Source organism: Dermacentor andersoni, chromosome 4 (genome assembly GCF_023375885.2).
Source record: "Dermacentor andersoni chromosome 4, qqDerAnde1_hic_scaffold, whole genome shotgun sequence".
In the NCBI taxonomy this organism is placed as follows: domain Eukaryota; kingdom Metazoa; phylum Arthropoda; class Arachnida; order Ixodida; family Ixodidae; genus Dermacentor; species Dermacentor andersoni.
The window spans coordinates 101,262,017-101,279,652 of NC_092817.1; the positions used below are offsets into that span (position 1 = coordinate 101,262,017).

The 17,636-nt window shown below is 45.6% G+C and overlaps 1 protein-coding gene across 2 annotated transcripts in view; it reads left to right on the forward strand.

The window, feature by feature from the left end:
* Positions 1-4,153: 4,153 nt before the first annotated feature.
* Positions 4,154-17,636, forward strand: part of LOC126536547 (cell adhesion molecule Dscam1-like) — a 142,498-nt gene continuing 129,015 nt past the window's right edge. The window contains exon 1 of one of the 2 annotated variants that reach the window (XM_055074079.1): positions 4,154-5,082. In XM_055074079.1, coding sequence (XP_054930054.1) covers positions 5,022-5,082 — 61 coding nt within the window. In that variant the 5' untranslated portion in view covers positions 4,154-5,021. The remainder of the gene's footprint in view (positions 5,083-17,636) is intronic. The other variant, XM_050183560.2, reaches the window with a different exon arrangement.

The following is a 17,636-nucleotide window of genomic DNA, read 5'->3' on the forward strand; positions in this document are numbered from 1 at the left end:
TCCTTGAGCCGCTCTCCGCCGTCACTGCTACGCTCTGCCGCTAGCACGTTCTCAACCTAGGCTTGGGCGCCTGGTAGCCTGCCGAGTATTGTATCCATCCTTTTTTGAAACATTGCCGGTTGTTACGATTGGCGTTTAGCCCTTTTGTAACCGGCATCCCTTCCCGACAAATAATGCTTCACCGGTGAGCGTGCAGCTATGAAAGGCCCTTCACGCTGCTTCATCGTTTTCTCAGCACCAAGGAGCTGGCGACTAATCAGCGTCACCAAAGCTGACTAAACTGCTTAACAGTTTAGTCCAGCGTCACCGCCTGGACTAAACTGGACCCGACATAGAATGTGACGCGCTAACAAAGGAACTCTCATCGAAGTGACAACAGCCGCTGCTCTTCACGGAAGCAATGACTCTCGCGAAGACCACTCTACCGGAACCTGACGCTGACAAACGGACCATCATGAATTGACCACTAAATCATAAAAGGGGCCAACGTCGAGGACCTCCGTGCCCGAACGACTTCGACATCAAGTTCCCAGTTTGCCGCGTTGTTGTCTCGTATGTGGGGGCGTTCGTGCAACATTGGCGGCGGAGTTCGGCAAAATGGTGCGATATCATGGGAGGGCATTTTGTAAATAGTTCAACGATTGTGGTTGGCCGAGAAGAACAGTGAATTTCCCCGACGAGAGAACAGGGAGGAATAAGTGCTTAAAAAGTGGATCTTGAGGGTTGTAGGGGTGTGCGCCGACTCGTACTGGTGTCCAGGGTGAGTGTTAATTACACAGAGCTTGTGTGATGCCTCGTCAAGTGGTACCAGGTGGTACGTGTCTTTCAACTTCAACCAGCTGGAGCGTCCGTCCTCATTTGGGCTAGCAAACATGTCCTCCACGACCAGAAGTGGATAATGTTTTAAATCACATGTACGGTTCAGCATGACCTTAAAATCTCCGCATGTCCTTAGGTACCATCCTTTTTGAAAACAACGACGATGGGCGTAGCCCAGTCTGTAGGTTGTACCGGCGATAAGAGACCAAGTGACTCTAACCGATCAATTTCACACGAAACCTTATCGTAGAGCAGGTGAGGAAAGGATCTAGCCTCACAGAATTCTGGTGTCGCTGAAGTATGTAGCATTGGTGATCGCCATGGTGAAATATTTGTGAAGGGCTTAAGGTGAGCATTGTGAGCGGTAACCGGTACATATATGACACTGGGTCGGAGACAGGTCGTGTTGAAGGGTACTCGATAAGAACCTGGGGTATATAGACGCAGAGTGCAGCCACACGGGAGCGTCACTTCTGAGCATATAAGCTCAGTTCGTATATCAATGGAGCGTAGGCTAAGCAAGACGATGGGCGAGTGTTTGAACCAGAGTCGGAACAAGAGACATGGTCAGAGAGATCTGCTTTTGGCTGCCGGTGCATGCGCACCATAATTTTGCTCCTCACACGGGCATCCGCTGCCTGCATTAAAGCTATGAACAGATATATCTTCCTTGTGTATATTTGTGCGCGAGGTCGATATGAATGCGCACAAACTTTCCATATAATTTCCGCGCTAAACTACTGAGAGGTCCTAACCGGGGAAGACGCTGATAGCAAAGTTCCCCAATAAAATAATCTGCATGTTCTTATACGAGTTTCTTTTTACTGTCGTGAAATAGCCTCTAAAGTATAAGATGGCCAAATCTTTTATTTTCCCTTCCCATATTAAAACCATAGTCATACTTTATTGTAGCGTTGTCCCAAATACAGCTTGTGTCAACACGCCGAACAGAGCATCGATTATTATGCCATACATTCTTCGCTTTCAATCAAACAACTGCAAAACTATCGCATCGTTGCTGCTGTTGATATATAACGGTATGGATAACAAACACAACCACGCGATCGCACACCGCGGCGGAAGGCGCGCCGCCAGGAAGTCTACGAGTGATAGCGAAGGCTTAGACTTCTTAGAGCGGCCGCCTTTGCCTGCTCGCTTCCCCAATCTCGCTGCATTCCTTTGCAATATTCAGTGGCCGGCGATGCGTTGCCATAGTGACGCTCTGACGCGCCCACCCACTTTAGCCGATGCGCCTGCAGTGGGTAGGACATCACGACGCGCAGTAGTAAAGTTTCCTTTTGTAGTGACAACAGATTTTACGGCGCTTGCTTTATTCGACCATACGGTGCGGTCGAAGCGTAGACCTTTCTGGGGAATTCGAGTTTTCTCCGCAAATGTGCTGGCTTCCGCCGAAGTACGTACAGGAAATTAAGGTACCTGGGTTGCACATATCTACTGAGAACGTCGTGAACATATTTGGTACTTCAGTGTCTATCAATTTCAAAGGTAGTAATACAGCTGATACAACCGGCTTCCTTCTGTGATGACACTATAGTAGGACTTGTGACGGGAGCGGACAAAGTTGCGCAGGTTGTTGTCTTCACCACCTACACTATCACAGTAATGGCGAAAAAAAATTGGAAGCAACGCTGGAGTGGCATACACTAGAAACACGCGAAATAAATTATTATAGCTAAAGAACCACTTAAAAAAATTTCATTTTTTTTTCTTGGAAATGGTTACCTTTATCATACCAAATTTCTGTTCGCGCTCAAACGTGAGTGAAATTGTTTTTTTTTTAGGCGTTTTATGGGATGTTGGAAAACTTCCAAAAGCATGCATTTTGCGATTTGAAACTTCGCCAGATGCTTCTTGCGTTTTAGAAACATAATTTTGATTTCGACGATATAAATTTATTTCTTCTTACGCTTTTCTATCCTCCATCTTTGTTTACGCTGTTGAATCCTAAAGATGAAAAGGCCTCGCGCACTCAGTAAATTATTCACCAAGCGGTAATCACTGCGACTTTACCGCGAAAGCCAGTTCTCGCGTTAGAAAACTGAAAAATAATGGCAGGATGTTATTATTCATGGTTCATATACCGGCTTTCAGAAGGGAAACCGTATTTCATCCAACATCTTCATTCAGTATTACAAACGCATTAGTGAAGCAGCCAAGCTCGGATGTTGAAGCAGTTTTTTGCTGACCTGGGAAGATCGCTGCGCTACGTCATTTGAGTATCTTTATTCTGTAATTTAAGTTATATTACAGGAACTAATATTGAAAGAAACATTTAAAAGCTGCCTCGGTAATGGTGAATATGCCATTGGTACATCTCGAAAGCGGCTGCGGCAGCAAATCTTGCATGCTTGCTCGACAAATTGGAAAAAGTAAGTAAATCCAACTGCAGCCACTGTACCTCATATGTAAGGTGCTACGATTACTGCAATGATATACAGTGCGGGCAGCGTACATGGGCTCAATACAAAGCAAACACATGGATATACCGCGTATACATTTAACTGCTGTACCACACTTAGTCCACAAACACGCACTGAATTACGGCTCATGGGAAATACGACGACGTTACCTTATACCATAAGGCCAAGGCTATTCGTTACAACATACTAACTACCGGCGCTAAAGTGGCGGAATCCAAAGGAATGCAGCAGTTACTCAGCGTAAATATATACGCTAATTTTATATCTTCCATGTTCGCCAGCATATAGAGTATGTCAATGCGGAATCACGCGTAGCTATTAACGGTAAACTTTTCATTCAACATCGTAACCATCGCAAATCTTCAGCCGATCTTCGTCGAATACGAAAATCCAAGTTTTTCTGAAGTCTCCCTGCGTTCTCGCTATTTTTGTACAAAGGAACACCTACAAACTCGCAATGGCTGCACAAAGAAGCAGCCACTGTAGCCTGGTTTCAACGCTTTCTGCCTGAAAATGAGTATTATAATCGCCTTCCAGATTCTTATAATGTGGGTGACGTCGTTTTCGCTCGAGTGCACATTACACAGAAACGCCGCAGCCACGCCAGAATAATTAGCCGGGCGACACAGATGCCTGTGGCCGCATTTCGGTTTCCGCAAAACCCCACGGTGATTTGAATTCCAGCCCATCACCAGAGCACGAGCCGACCGAAAGAACCGACAGCGAGTCGCTGCGATCGCTTTCTGGGCCGAGTCGATGCGGGCACGGAATCCGGGGTGGCGTGTAGGGGGTGCGGGGGGGATGATGGCGCCCAATCTGCGGAGCGCGCGCGCGCCGCCGCCAGCCTAGAGCCGCTCTGGTGTGCAGGGAGAGAGGAGAGGAGGCCTCGGGCCGCGGCTGCTCACACGCGCTCCGGGCACCGAAGCACAAGGGGCTTGCTGCTGCGGCGGGAGCCCTGACTCGACCCGAGCGGCGGTTCACGTGCGAGCTTCGAGATGATGTCGCCGGCGGCGGTGTGTGGCGGAGGCATCACGTGCGAAGCGTAGTCCCCCGCTTGTGTGTCGCGAGTGTCGCGGTGTTTTCCCATCGAGACCCAGCTGGCGTGGTCATTTATTTTATTCGCCTTCATTCTACGTGGCTCCGGGGACGCGAAGCTTGGCTTCAACGACATCCACACCACGTTTTTCTGCATCGGCATGTCGTGGACAAAAGATTATTGAAAACCAGCGATGTCAGACGCCCGTTACGCGGTGGCTAGCATTATTCGATAGCGTTGCCGCTTTCGCGGACAAACTAACCGTGCGTTACCAACGGCTCACAGGCGTGATTTTCGGAGATTCTGTTTCTGTAACCGAAAGTTTTCCTTCCATTCATATAAAACCAAGTTGTAGGACTTCAACAGCACTCGCGCGCGTGTGTGCTTGCGTGGAAAGAGTGGTACGTTTGATTCACGGTTTTTGTGCGGACTACAGCGTGCTTTGAAATAGTGTGCAGAAACCCGGGCCCGCTTGCGTTGACCACTTTGGCGACCGTGTGGATCTCACGACTCCGCGCTGCCATGTGAATGGGTTATCGACGTCGCGTGGATGAAAACGGAGGAAGTGCTACTCGTGAGGGGTCAGCCTGACGTCGCAGCAGCGAGATCGTGTCTCGGCATAAACTTGTGACCACGTTTCTTTTCATCGCGCGTTTGGAGCGAGGATCTTTTTGCTGCGGATTACTGTGGTGTTGACGTCCGCCAGCAACGCACCGTCGTGACTAATGGCGCCTGGAGGAATGCTCACCGTCCTGCTTCACGTGGTTCTCGGTTTCCTTACGAATGGTGAGTTTTAAACTCTGGCCTAGCTGTTTAGTCCGGCATCGACTTCACGATCTGTATTCTAATGATCGAAGCTGAATTCTTTTTCAGGAGCTTTCAGTAGACTAAGCACTTGTTTGCCTTATATATTTGCTGTATCATTCATACGAGGAAAGAAATAACGTTCTTGGAGCACTTTGATTCAAAAAGCAGCTGCGATGGTTATATTGCACTCAGCTTTTTTTATTCCTTAAGACTGGTTGAGTCAAAGCCTTCGTTAATTACCTAAACGAAACTTGCGGATGCTAACGTTTTCTTTAAAAGCCACGAGCAATATTTCGCTTATTTGCGGTTGATTATATTCTTGAACATCGTGTGTCCGCTGTTCGACGGGATGATGTGGCATGCGCACTGTATGATTCAAGTTTGAGCTCATGTAAACATGTACCAAGACAAATAGCTCAAATAACAAAGCGTTTTTGCTCGAGAGTATATCTAGCTATTTGCTGTTTTATGATTCGTTTTTTTTGTGTATGTGTTCAGCAATCTAAATAGTATGCTTCAAAAGACAGTTGCACAAGAACTCGAAATAACATAGAAGCAGCCTTGCGCGTATGGGAATATTTAGCTGTTTGTCGCAGACTGTGCTGCTACCACCGTCTGTATTTGTCTCAGCCGCCACTCGCATTTCCGGATCATCCATCCGCGCGAGATAAGTTTTCAGTAGAGTAAAACGTGGGAGTAATAAGGTTGGGAACGAGTGCCGTTAATTCTTCCTGAATGGCCCGGCGCATTCGATAATATCATGTTCACCGTCATGTCTCAGCGGCCGCACTCCCTTAGTTCCCAAACTTTGTTTTGAAAACTGGTTCCGTGCTCACGTTTATAGGTAGTTTCATATGCCAGAGGAATTCATGCAAAGACAACCGCCTCCAAATAAATTACAGCCGGAATGTTATTGCCACAGGCGCTTGACCGATAACAAAACGGTTACTATGAACGAAAGCTTTTGCAAACACCAGTCCTGCAGCAAACTTGAAAAACAGTTGGTTCGCATAACTGATGGTTCACGGGTGGCCCATTTCGCAATTTTTTTTTTTTTTTGCACTGTCACGACTGGTCAGCACTTGTCCTCATAAACCACTCCAGCATACAGAATGCTTTGCGCGCACATTCACTGGTTCACAAACGCTACATATTCTTTTTGCCGCTCGATTTGATCTGCTTGGATAGTATTTATTAATTTCATTTTCCATAACACTCTGATGTCACCGGCTATCACATTTCTTCGGCTACTATTCCCACGATAAGGTTATCAAAAACTAAATCTTTCGGTACACGTGTCCTAACCGCGATAATTAACCTACCAATTAGGCAAACTTTCTTTCTTTTTTTTTTTTTTTTTGCTGTGCTCTTGTTTTCTATACGAACTTCGAGGCCTGCCAGAACAATCTAAAACTTGGTGCACAGTGTTTACCCAGATTCTGTTCGTCTACACGCTAGCCAAGGCAAATGAGAATGCAGCACTGACAGTAATAGTAATGTCGACATAGAGATAAACGCTAGCCGGATGCTGCGCACCAAGCGCAAACGCAATTGCGCACCGCTTACTTGCTTCGAAGGCGCAACATCGTCTTCATGGAAACGGAGTTGCCCAATAATATACCCATATGTTGGCGCTTTTTCTTATGTGACACGCTCTAGCTATGAAGTACTCACGTACTTTCGATATGAACTTGTATTACGTCCGGCGTTCGCTACCTACAACGTTCGTAGTTTGCAAGGCTGGTTGAATTTGATGTTTAATGCATGAAGGTAGCACTGTATAAACATCGTCTATTTTTTTGTTTTACTGCAGCAGGAGAGTTCAAATATGGCGCCTGCCTGTTAATGAGTGTTTAGATAGGCTATCTTTCGTTAAAGAAAACAGAAAGAAGTTCGTGCATTTACTCTACGTTTTCATCATCATTCGCGATTTGTTTTTTTTTTTTCAATTTCAAAAGATGTGTGTGCCAATTAATGCGCGCTTGCAAGGTCATTTTCCAAAGCAGTATGAGTATATTTAGCAATTTTAACTACGTTTCTGTGAGTGCAACCTTCTTTTAGACTGCAAATTGTTACAGCCGGTAAAATAAAGAAAGATAATAGTGCTAGATAAACGTTATAGTAATAGCTTTACAATTATGCCATTCATACATTAAAACTGTTCAGAAAATATTTGCACTTGGATAAAGTTGTGCATACTGTTTGATCTTATTGCTAAAGCTCATTAGGTGTTAAAATCTTTGCTGCATAGTTTGCGTGTCTGGACTTTTCTGAGTCTGTAAAAAAGCGCTATTCTGCATAGGATAGAAGTAAGTGAAAAACAAAACACATTTCCGAGGAGTTGGCTGGTAGCGTACTCGAACATCATTGGTTTCAATAATCCCGCCCACAGCATCCAAGCTCAATATTTATTGATTACCAAAGTCACAGCTCACATTTCCTCCCGCCTTTTCTGCTTCGGGCATAGCTGAAGTAGCAGACTCTGAAGAATAGCCGTCAAAATTAAACGGAAGTGAAATTCACGTTTGAGTTTTTATATATCCTGTAGTCTTTCTTGTTTTCTTTTATTATTTTCAGATAGCGGGAACATGACATCTGCTTACCATAACTATATATTTTATTTATTTCATACCTCGAATGAATTTCACATTACGGCTGTTTACTCCTTCAGCGGTGCAGAAAAATTACTCCGTGACGTTCCCCTTGATTTAGTAATAGCCCTCAGTGACGCACATTCGGACAACAATACACTGACATTTCAAGTGTCCTAGTTTTTGCCCAGATACCTCGAGAGTTTTCTCGATGTCGTCACGTCGGTGCCGACCGTGGCGGTCGCTTTCCGATGGGTGCAAACTAAAACGAATAATAATAAATAAATAAGTAAATAAATCGTTGTATCTAGATATATGAGCATGTTAAGTATCACCAGGTGGTCAAACTTAATTCATAGTCCTCCACTGCGGCCTGCCTCATAACCGCAACATGCTTTTGGCACACACATAATTCCTAAATATAATATCTTACCTTGTTTGTCTTGATCTGTGAGAGGAAGCAGCCTTTCCGAGTGCGTACGTTACGTCAGTCGAACTCGGGAGAACATAATGCGATAGCTTTGTTTGCCCCCCTTTTTCTCGTTTATCATGGTTCGAATACGTCATCTCAGAGCACGCCCGCGCACGAGAAGTCACATCATACAGAGTGATCAACGACAGAGCCTGCATTCCGGACTCGCAGGTGGAAATAGCATGGACGCGATAAACCCGAAGCGGCGCGAATGCGCAGGTATGAAGAAATGAGAAAAATCCATTCTCCCGAAACACGATGCATTCACGAACAACCTTGGTTCCATCCCGATTACACAAGCGGCTTTAACAACGCCGTTTTAGTTGAAAAAAAGTAATTTTTTTGCTTTACCAAGAAATAGTTCCCTCGTACGAAAACAAAAGCAAATAAAAAGCTCTGTAATGCAATTGAACGCGAATTTTTGTGCGCTCGCGTAAGTCGGATAACTACGTTGCGCTAACAAAAAAACAGAAAAAAAGAAATAAAAAAATTAATAAATAAAGAAAGAAAGAAAGAAAAAAAGAAGGAAAGAAAGAAAGAAAGAAAGAAAGAAAGAAAGAAATAAAGAAAGAAAACAAGCAAGCTAAACGTCATACGCCTGCAGCCTAATGACCCCGTAGTTAAAGCATAGCTTAGATGGTGTAATTTCCCTCGACTCTCAAAAGCGGAAAAAATAACGTGCGGCACGTGGGCGCGTTTTAGTTTTCTTTCCACAAAGCTCCGCTTTCCCGTTATGTGTTGCGGAAATTTTTACTTCGTGTCAGTTTCGAGTCATTCACCTTTAATCTTCTCTGTAGCTTGAGCTTCTCTGTGCATTCTTGTTGTTATTTTTATTTTTTTTCTTGCGGCGACTGAACTTCGAAATTTGCGCCGTAGTTTTCTTTGCGAAAGTACCGCACACCGAAGGCACAGAAGAAGCATAAAAGTGTAACTATGCACAAAAACAAGTTGAGTCGCTTGCAGGACCCCAAACACACACACACACACAGAACTTCCCAAGCCTTTCAACGTTCTCTTTCAGGTTCCGTCATTATGCGTACATCAAAGCTCTCGCGCATTTCGAAACGGTATGCTTCGTGCCATAGGCCTCAGTTTGAGCGCCCCTATTTTCTGAGTTTCTGATTGTTCTTTTTCTTTCCGTTTTTTTCCCCCTTTTCTGTTCACAGCGCGTCCCAAGCAATCCCCGTACATTGCATCGTGTTCGCAAATATACATTGTAGAGAAAATGGTATTTTCCCTGTTTTTTTCTGTCTTTTCTACGCCATTATTTTATTTAATCTTCTTCGTAATATCACCTTGATGTTCGGCGCTCGGTGAGCGCTTTCATCGCGTAGTCTGGCTCCGTCGGGCGCTTATGAGAACGGAGCAATTTCAGAAAAGTGCGCACATGTAATCCCGGCACCAGAAATACCTTTACTCCCGTGCTCGCAATCTTTTTTCGTTTGTTGCGTAATTTCCTGTTATGCGTACATAGTGGCTGTGCCTGGAAAGGCAATTTCGTGAACATGAACGTTTTTTTTTTGTTTTGTTTCGCCGAAATTTTAGCAGAAATTCAAGCGGCCTTATAGACAGCACATGCGAAGCGCCTCGTAAGAAGTGTGTTAGCGAAAGTCACTACCTTGTATTTCTCGAGAAATTTCGGCGATCGATAAAGGCCTGATCAAATCAAGGTCTTTGTAAGTAAAGTTGGTTATTGAGAGTGCCTCCATTTTGTGTTTCCTCAGCTCTCTGCGCGCCCAAGTGATTTTCCGTGCTCTGTTCACATTCCGATATTCGTTCCGGGGCAACAGATTTTCGTGGCGCTAAAGAACAATTTGAAAGGACGCTGTCACACGTTTTAACATTCAACCTTTACATGTTTTGCAGTAATAAACAGTCGTGTGGATTCAACGCACTTGTTTGGATATACGCGAAGTAAAGCTTTAGTGAAGCGCTTAAGTGACGTACAGCTAACGGAGGCGCGTACGATTGTGCTTACTTTCGCTTCAGGCAAAGCGTAATCACGGGAAATGTTTTTTATTTCTCAATCAGAAAGATCACCACCTAAATATTTTGCAATGGGTCCCGTCGCAGTCTCTGACTTTGGGACCCTCGTCTGTATATTGTCTCTTACCGATTCATTGCATTTAAAGAATAAACTGAATATGAAAAAAAAAATGTTTGCGTTTTGGCATAGCTTGTTAGCGGTGTGGTGCATAAACATAAACAAAATTGCCGGCGATTGCGCAACGTGAGACGTTTACGCAACTATGTCACGGGGGCGAAAACGGTGTACGTACGACGCTCGTCGAGGGCAAACTGGCGACGACAGGCGTACGAACATAGAAGTCCTGTCCACATATAAGGAAGTATATACCTTTTGTGTCGCAGCTGAACATTCCCCCTTTGAAGAATCAGCCAGGAATGGGCAGACGCCCACTGGCAGATTCTGAATGTCAGTATCAAAGAAAATAAGTAAATCGTACACTTAGTTCAATATAATGCGCATTTTTAATTACGACATCGGTTTGCTCTAGAGATACCGACAAGCCGACATTGTACGCTCGCGTTCTTTGTAGAAATTTATTTTCCTTATTGCGCTGAATAGGTGGCGCGCTTACTGTCATTGTACTTCTGAGAGTAGAGCGGTTATATAAGCCCTTCAGTGCACATAAGAGAACCGTGTGTATATTTACAAATATGTTCGCCGAGATACCGACCAACCCGGTCGCAGCCTCGCCAAACCCGGGACTGCAGGTAAAGGTAACTCGGCTTTAATATATTCGATTGTGTTCGTCGTCACGCAACTAACTTGACAAGTGCGACTACGTCTGCTTTGAAGTGTTTCCGTTATGCAGGCGTTATTCAACAACTACTCGGCTGAAACGGTCAGCATGTAAGCCGCCTGTTTCACTGTTTGTCCATATTAGTCCTTTTGACTTCCGTTGTCATAACTATTTTCAATATTGTTGTCGATTGTCGTATTCGGCTTTGTATACTGCCCCTCCTGCTTGGGCAATGTGGCCTGCACTATTTCTGTTGGTAAAAATAAAAAAAAGGAATACCCCAATAAAATATGAACATATCCATAGCTACACGTGGAGGTGCAAGAACTGTAACCATATTCAGGCGCGTGGTTATCCAGAGCGCTTCATACCTAGTTCGTTCCAGTGGCCAGATCGAGAATCGATAACGTAACGATGGTCACGTTACAATTTGACAATTTCACCTCGCGCCACATTTGGCATGCCAGTAATTGCCAGCCGTTCGTAATTTATGCGGAGGACAGGCAGTTTCTGTTCAAATGACGGGCGTGGGTGAATCCGTCCGCGAGTTCTTCAGGCGCTCTTTGTGTGTGTAATGCCAGGTTGTTCAGAGAATATCGTGCACGCAGGGGCAACCTTGGTGTGAATATTAGACGAAGCCGTTTGCAGACGAAATGCGATCTTTTCTCGCTACACTCTCATCAGATTGAATAAGCTATATTTACAGCACATGCAGGTACACTTAGAATAAAACGTCGTAATAGCTGGCAAGAATCAACACGCAGGGCGCGATCACAGCTATAGAGTTACTCTGCAGGTTTCACTACTTCGTCCATTAACGACGCGATAAGTCAGAGTCACAGTGATCGTCTAAACGCGCGTTCACCGAGAAAATTTGCGTCGGCCCAGACGTCGGGGTCGTTGCCGAGGCTGCGGCCGTGGATGAACCGCAGGGTCCCTTGTCGACGCTGGCCTCAACGCGACGCTTGGTAGTCGCGACCAGCAAGCTCGACGAACGGGTCCCAGCTGCATTCTCCGGGAGACTTCAGCAGGGCCGGGTGCTGGATCAGCACTTAGGAACGGTTGGCGCACGGGTCGCAGCCGCGCTCTTCGGGAAGCGTCGGCCGGGCCAGCACGCAGGAGCACCCCTGAGCAGCGGTCAGCTGGCCCCAGGTTGTGATGCAGGCGCAGGTCCCTTCGCGTGACCGGCCAGCCGGCTCCATCCACCAGGCTCAGCTCGACCTTGGACCGTCGTCCGTGGACATCCCCGAAACAGTCCGGTCCCTTGGGATAGCAGGGCTGCCTCTTGGCTGCGGCTAGACACACTTTCCTTTTTTTCCGCTCCACGAACCGGCACCGCCTCCTTGTCGCCAGTCTTCCGAGCCCCCGCCAGCGCACGCTCTCCCCCCTCGTGCCTGGTGCTTCTCTTTTCTTCCTTCGCCCTCTTCGGATTTCCGCCATCTGTCTGCTATTCTATTTTTCCGGGCTGTTGCGTGTTTCTCCCACGGATTGTGTTGCAGTCGTGGACACAACATCTCAGCACAAGTCCGACGTCGCGCGCATCATATCACAGTGTAAAGAAAGTTTTGCGAGCAGTTTAGCCGCAAGAAAAAAAGGCACTTCAGTCACTGACACATGTAGATTTGAAAGCGAGAACAACATATGCATGCATCGCAGACATGCATATCAAATAGTACTCTGAGTGAGACATATTCTTAGAAGAGCGACGGCCGTGAGCCGTGTAAAGTCGAACTTTTTCATTCGGATTTTATCACCATCTACTGACGTCAAATTTACGTTACGGCCTACGCAGGCATCGGGTGGTGAGCAGAAGCGTTGTTTCAACAGCCCAATCAAAAGCACTCATCGTTTATAGGAGGTCACTTTTGTTTGCTTCGAACAGAAATAGCATTTCCTCACCAGAGACGAGGAGCGCGCAAAAGTGGAGAGGGTTTCGATGAGGCCGAGCTAGCGCAGTAAAACTAGACAACTGGATGATGAGAGTGGTGACGGCATCCGTGATTGGTCCGTTTCCCCTTGCTTAGCTTGTAGTTGGTGGTCGAAAATCGCAGCGGCGTTGAACGGAAGGTTAAAAGTGGCGCTAAAACGGATACTCAGCGAATAAAAGTCGACAGACCGATGTTGTATTACGTATCGAAAGGGCTCAAAAACTTTACACAGCTACGCCAAAATGTTTACATTACGCATAGAGATCTATTCTCCCCGGCAGCTCCTAGTAGCCAGTATCACATCAATTGCCGGCCGCCATATTTTATTCCTTTTGGAATGGGGCAGTTCCTATTCATTCTGCAAAAAAAAAAAAGATCAGTTTTGTTTGGCATTTATGTATACACGTTTTGTTCGGCATATATACGGCAGTACGTACGCGTCACTTTAACGTGGCGAGTGCTTCTGGTGTTGTGACTTTGCGTGACTGACAGGCGAAGTGGGCGCAGCCCAAAAAATTTGACCAGTAGCAGACAAGTAATGATGAAAAAGGCGTAAAACTGGAAATAATTTTTTTGTGTGTGTGCGGCTCGCTCACGCATAATCAGTTTGGGCACGTCGTATCAGACGGGGCGAGTTTTCGCGATATTGGTGACGTCGCATGACACACAGGCTAAGCGGAGATGGCCCGACAGCTTTTTACCAGTTAGGGGGGGTTAATGGAAGAAATTAAATAGAAACACATCGGAATAGCTTTATGTTATAGCGCCCCATGTGTACTATCCAGAAACACGAATATTAAACAAAGATCATTGCTTAAACTTTCCAATAATAATTTTTTAATTTCAATAATAATAGTTTGAAATTTCTTGTGTTAAAGCAGTGCACTGAAACAAAAGAAAACACAAGCTAGGAAGATTGAAGCACATGCATTGAGGCTGGCGAATAACTTATGGTGACATAGTGTCTACGTTGGCAATGTCGCAGTGAGAATTTTCGTGCTGTCAAGAAGGGCAAATCACAGTCGTATTCGTTGGTAAACAAAATTTAAAAAAAACATCGCTCTATAGCAGAGGGATAGCCAGTAGAAAAAACTTGAGTCGTTAAAATACTTTTTTGTACACCAATGTAACTTCTGTTGGCGCTTTAAGCTTAAAGCAAGTCTTTTCGTCCCTTGTACATCTTTAAGCTTCTTAAATTTACCTTATGTCTCGAGCGCCAGTTTACTGGGATCTGGGTGACTGAAAGTCTCATAAGTGCATAACAAATATTTGTAGTGCTTATACGCTTATACACTACTTATACCTACTTTACCACTTTACCTCCCCCTCCCCTCTTTCCCCAGCGTAGGGTAGCAAACCGGATCTTCCCCTCTGGTTAACGTCCCTGTCTTTCCCTTTTCCTCTGTCTCTATCTACTTATACGCTAGCAGATCGTAGCCCCGACAGCAGCATGGCACGCAACTGCATGTATAGCAACAGGTGCTTCATTCAATCGGAGTAAAGAATTTAATCCTCAGCCTTTCCAGCCTTCACTAGAAGCAACTTGTGCAGTCCGCCTAACTTGCAGGAACCATGGTCAATTCATTTAGACTTAATTATTTTCATGGAATTAGTATTGACTGCTGAAATAGCAACTTACCCATTACAGTATGCTTGCATCTAACTTGAACACTCCATTGCTGTTTTATTACGGACCTGATCAGAAAGGAGATTTTGTTCCTTATAGTGAGCTTTTTCGCAATATACTATCCATTCATTTTTACTAAGCAACAATAAAAATGGTAACGAGGCCGTCAATGGCGAAGACGTCCTTCTCCTCTTTTCCCAACTGTTGGATAGCCCGACTGGGCAGGGCTTGATTTAACCTCCCTACTTCTCTTTCTTTGTCTCTTTCTTGAACAATACTGCATTACTGGCACATGCTATAGAAAAAAATGCTACAGTGCTGCTTGTGCATATAGCTGATCGATGCGTAAAAATTTAAATATTACGCAGATACAAAAGGCATGAGCGCACTCTGGAAACATAAAGTAAACAAAAAAGGAAGGTATTCAACAGTGGAAAAAAAGAGGAGCAAGCACGACTGCTTTCAGCACTGCGTCACACGGAAAGAACAGCGAGTATAGCTGCAGGACACGAAGCTGCGGAGACAAAGGGATGTCGCCGAGCTTTATAAACAAACGCGGGGGAATCGCAACAAACTGCAGGCACACGCGGCGCCCGAGATGAGCCCTGGCGACCACTGCAGGCGCTGTCGTTGGAGATCTTGGTGAGCTAGCGCGCCAATATTTCCCTATTAGGCCTGCCGGCTGACGGGAGCCTCGCGCGTGCCTGGGAACAGCGCCGAAGCACGCAGCCACGCAGTATGGCTGCGAGGAATGCTGGGCGCGGAAAGACCAAAAAGCATGCACTCGTTTGCCTGCCTCGACGCCAGCGCCTCATAGCACCGAGCAAAGCTGTACGTAGGGGACGCCGCTCCATACAGCACGAAAGTGGGGCGAGCGTGGCTCCCTGTGGTCGGGGAAGGGTAAAGAGTCATTCGCGCGCTGCGGACGACGCCAGGCAAATGGAAGGGATGCCCATTGGTCTTACTTAGGCTCGCGATCCCGGAAAGAGACAGCGGGAGCAAGAGCCGAGAAAGTATTCGGAAAACAGCTCACAAACTATTGACTCTTCGTCAGGCACACGTTTGGCATGCACAGCGTGGCGAATAGGGTTAACGAATGAAAGAAGAGCTAGAGAAGATGGCATCAACGCGACCAGTGCTCCTACACAGACCGCTCATTGCGGGATGTGCGCGAGTGCGTTCAACGTCGCGTACCGTCCAGATTCGATTAATAGCTCGTCGGACTATCCATCGGGCTCAAGTCTCAGTTCGAGTTGTGCTTTCGAGAAAGCACCTCAAGGTTTCACAGAGCGTGTTTACGCCCGCTAGCGCAATTCGTCTTGGTCGGCGTCCCTGCTCGCGTTATTGGAGACGTCAGCGTTTGCGAGGTCTCGTATCACGGCCTCGACGGTTGTCCCTCAAACGGCGTGTGGAGGAGGAACACGTTGAATTGTTGCGCTGCGACGTCGAATACAAACGGTGCCAGCTGGAGAAGCACCGTTGTTGGTGAGTAATCTATATTAAGCCGTCCTTACGCATCATTACCGAAAAAAAAAACAGTTCTTTCCAGGACGTTGGACAAAATGCTACTCGTACACCCTTTGGTGAATACACCTTGGCCCCGTATTTAGAGGGACACTCTCACGCTGAAAATCTTCGTAAGAGATGCCGTTCAATTGTTGTGTAGTAACTATAGTTAGCGAAGGCAGACCGCAAATGGCAAAGAGCCCTTACGAGCGAAAACTATTGAAGCCCCAGGACATCCCGTATTCACAAAAGCCCCTAACGCTTGTTTTCTTCGTAACAGATAATTCTAGTCAATCCTAATGCAGGACGTATTAACCAACGCGGCCGGTCAATGATAAATCGTACTTACGAACAAAAAGTTTTGGGAATTCAGCCCTACATCTTCAACGCATGTGCACAGTAATTCTTAAGCATTGACAAAGCCAAGATGCGCTCAAGTGTAAGGAAGAGGAGAAAAAAAGAAAGGGAAATGCATGGAGGATAGCCAATGTAAGTACCGGCTGCCAACCCAGGGCTGGGGAAAAAGATAAAAGGAATAAAAGGTTATAGACAGAATAAAAGATAAAGAGAAAAAAAACGCACACAAAAGCGTGATGCAACGCGCTACAACTTTCAAAGGAGGTTGCAACCTCGTAAGCTATCGCTCCGTGTCAAGCACCCTATTTATTTACGTGCTCCCGAATCATCAGAGGGTGCGCTTAATGACTTTGTGATTATTATTATTATTATTATTATTATTATTATTATTATTATTATTATTATTATTATTATTATTATTATTATTATTATTATTTAATAGGCATCTTTCGTGACCTGGGTTTCTGGCCATCTATATTTCAAGTCTATTTCTATTTTTGGTTTGCTGCGCATGATTCCGTAATCGCGAACAAGTGCACAGATCTCATTGATTTTCCGTCCCTCTTTCCGCTTAAAAGGAAGCCTGCCTTATTTAATCACTTTCTGGAAAAGATTCTGGTAAAGCTAAAGCTTCGTCCGCGTCAAATTTGTTTTCTCCTTCAAAACAAGGAATATCGGTAGAAACTAACGAGGCGTAATTTAATGGTACACTGGAGCTGACAAAGGCGCTTGGGGGTCAATTCTTTAGCATACATGCACAGTCCATCAAACGCGACCAAGAATGCATATATTTGCCGGAAAACATTTCAGGACTTTGGACTGAGAATATATACATTGTTATTTTTACCTTCCGCTTAATGACGGGGAGGTTCATTACACAGAAAGGCATCTAAATGCAGTAACAAACCGCAGGTGGAGGGATGAGATTGCCCAGCAACTCAATCCTTTCCGCAGCGTTCTGGTTGAAGAAATACAGAAGCAGTCCTTCAAAGCAGAAGAAACGTGAGATTGTTTTTTTTTCTCCTGAAAGTGACTGGAACCATTCAGGAAGCTCGAGTAATTTTGAAGTTCTGTTGCGGATTTGGCGCTCTACACTGTAGCTCTCTTTCCTTTCGGCACACGTTAAGTCTTCGGACGGCCTTCATATCCCCCAACCTTTAATTCAGTTGTTTCTTAGAAGTTCCGGGTCCCCCCTTTTTTCTCTCTCTCTCTCTCTTTCCTAAAGAACTTACTGGCGTCTTGTCCCATCTCAATATAAGGCAGTGGCGCTTCTTCGCCGCGTTTTAT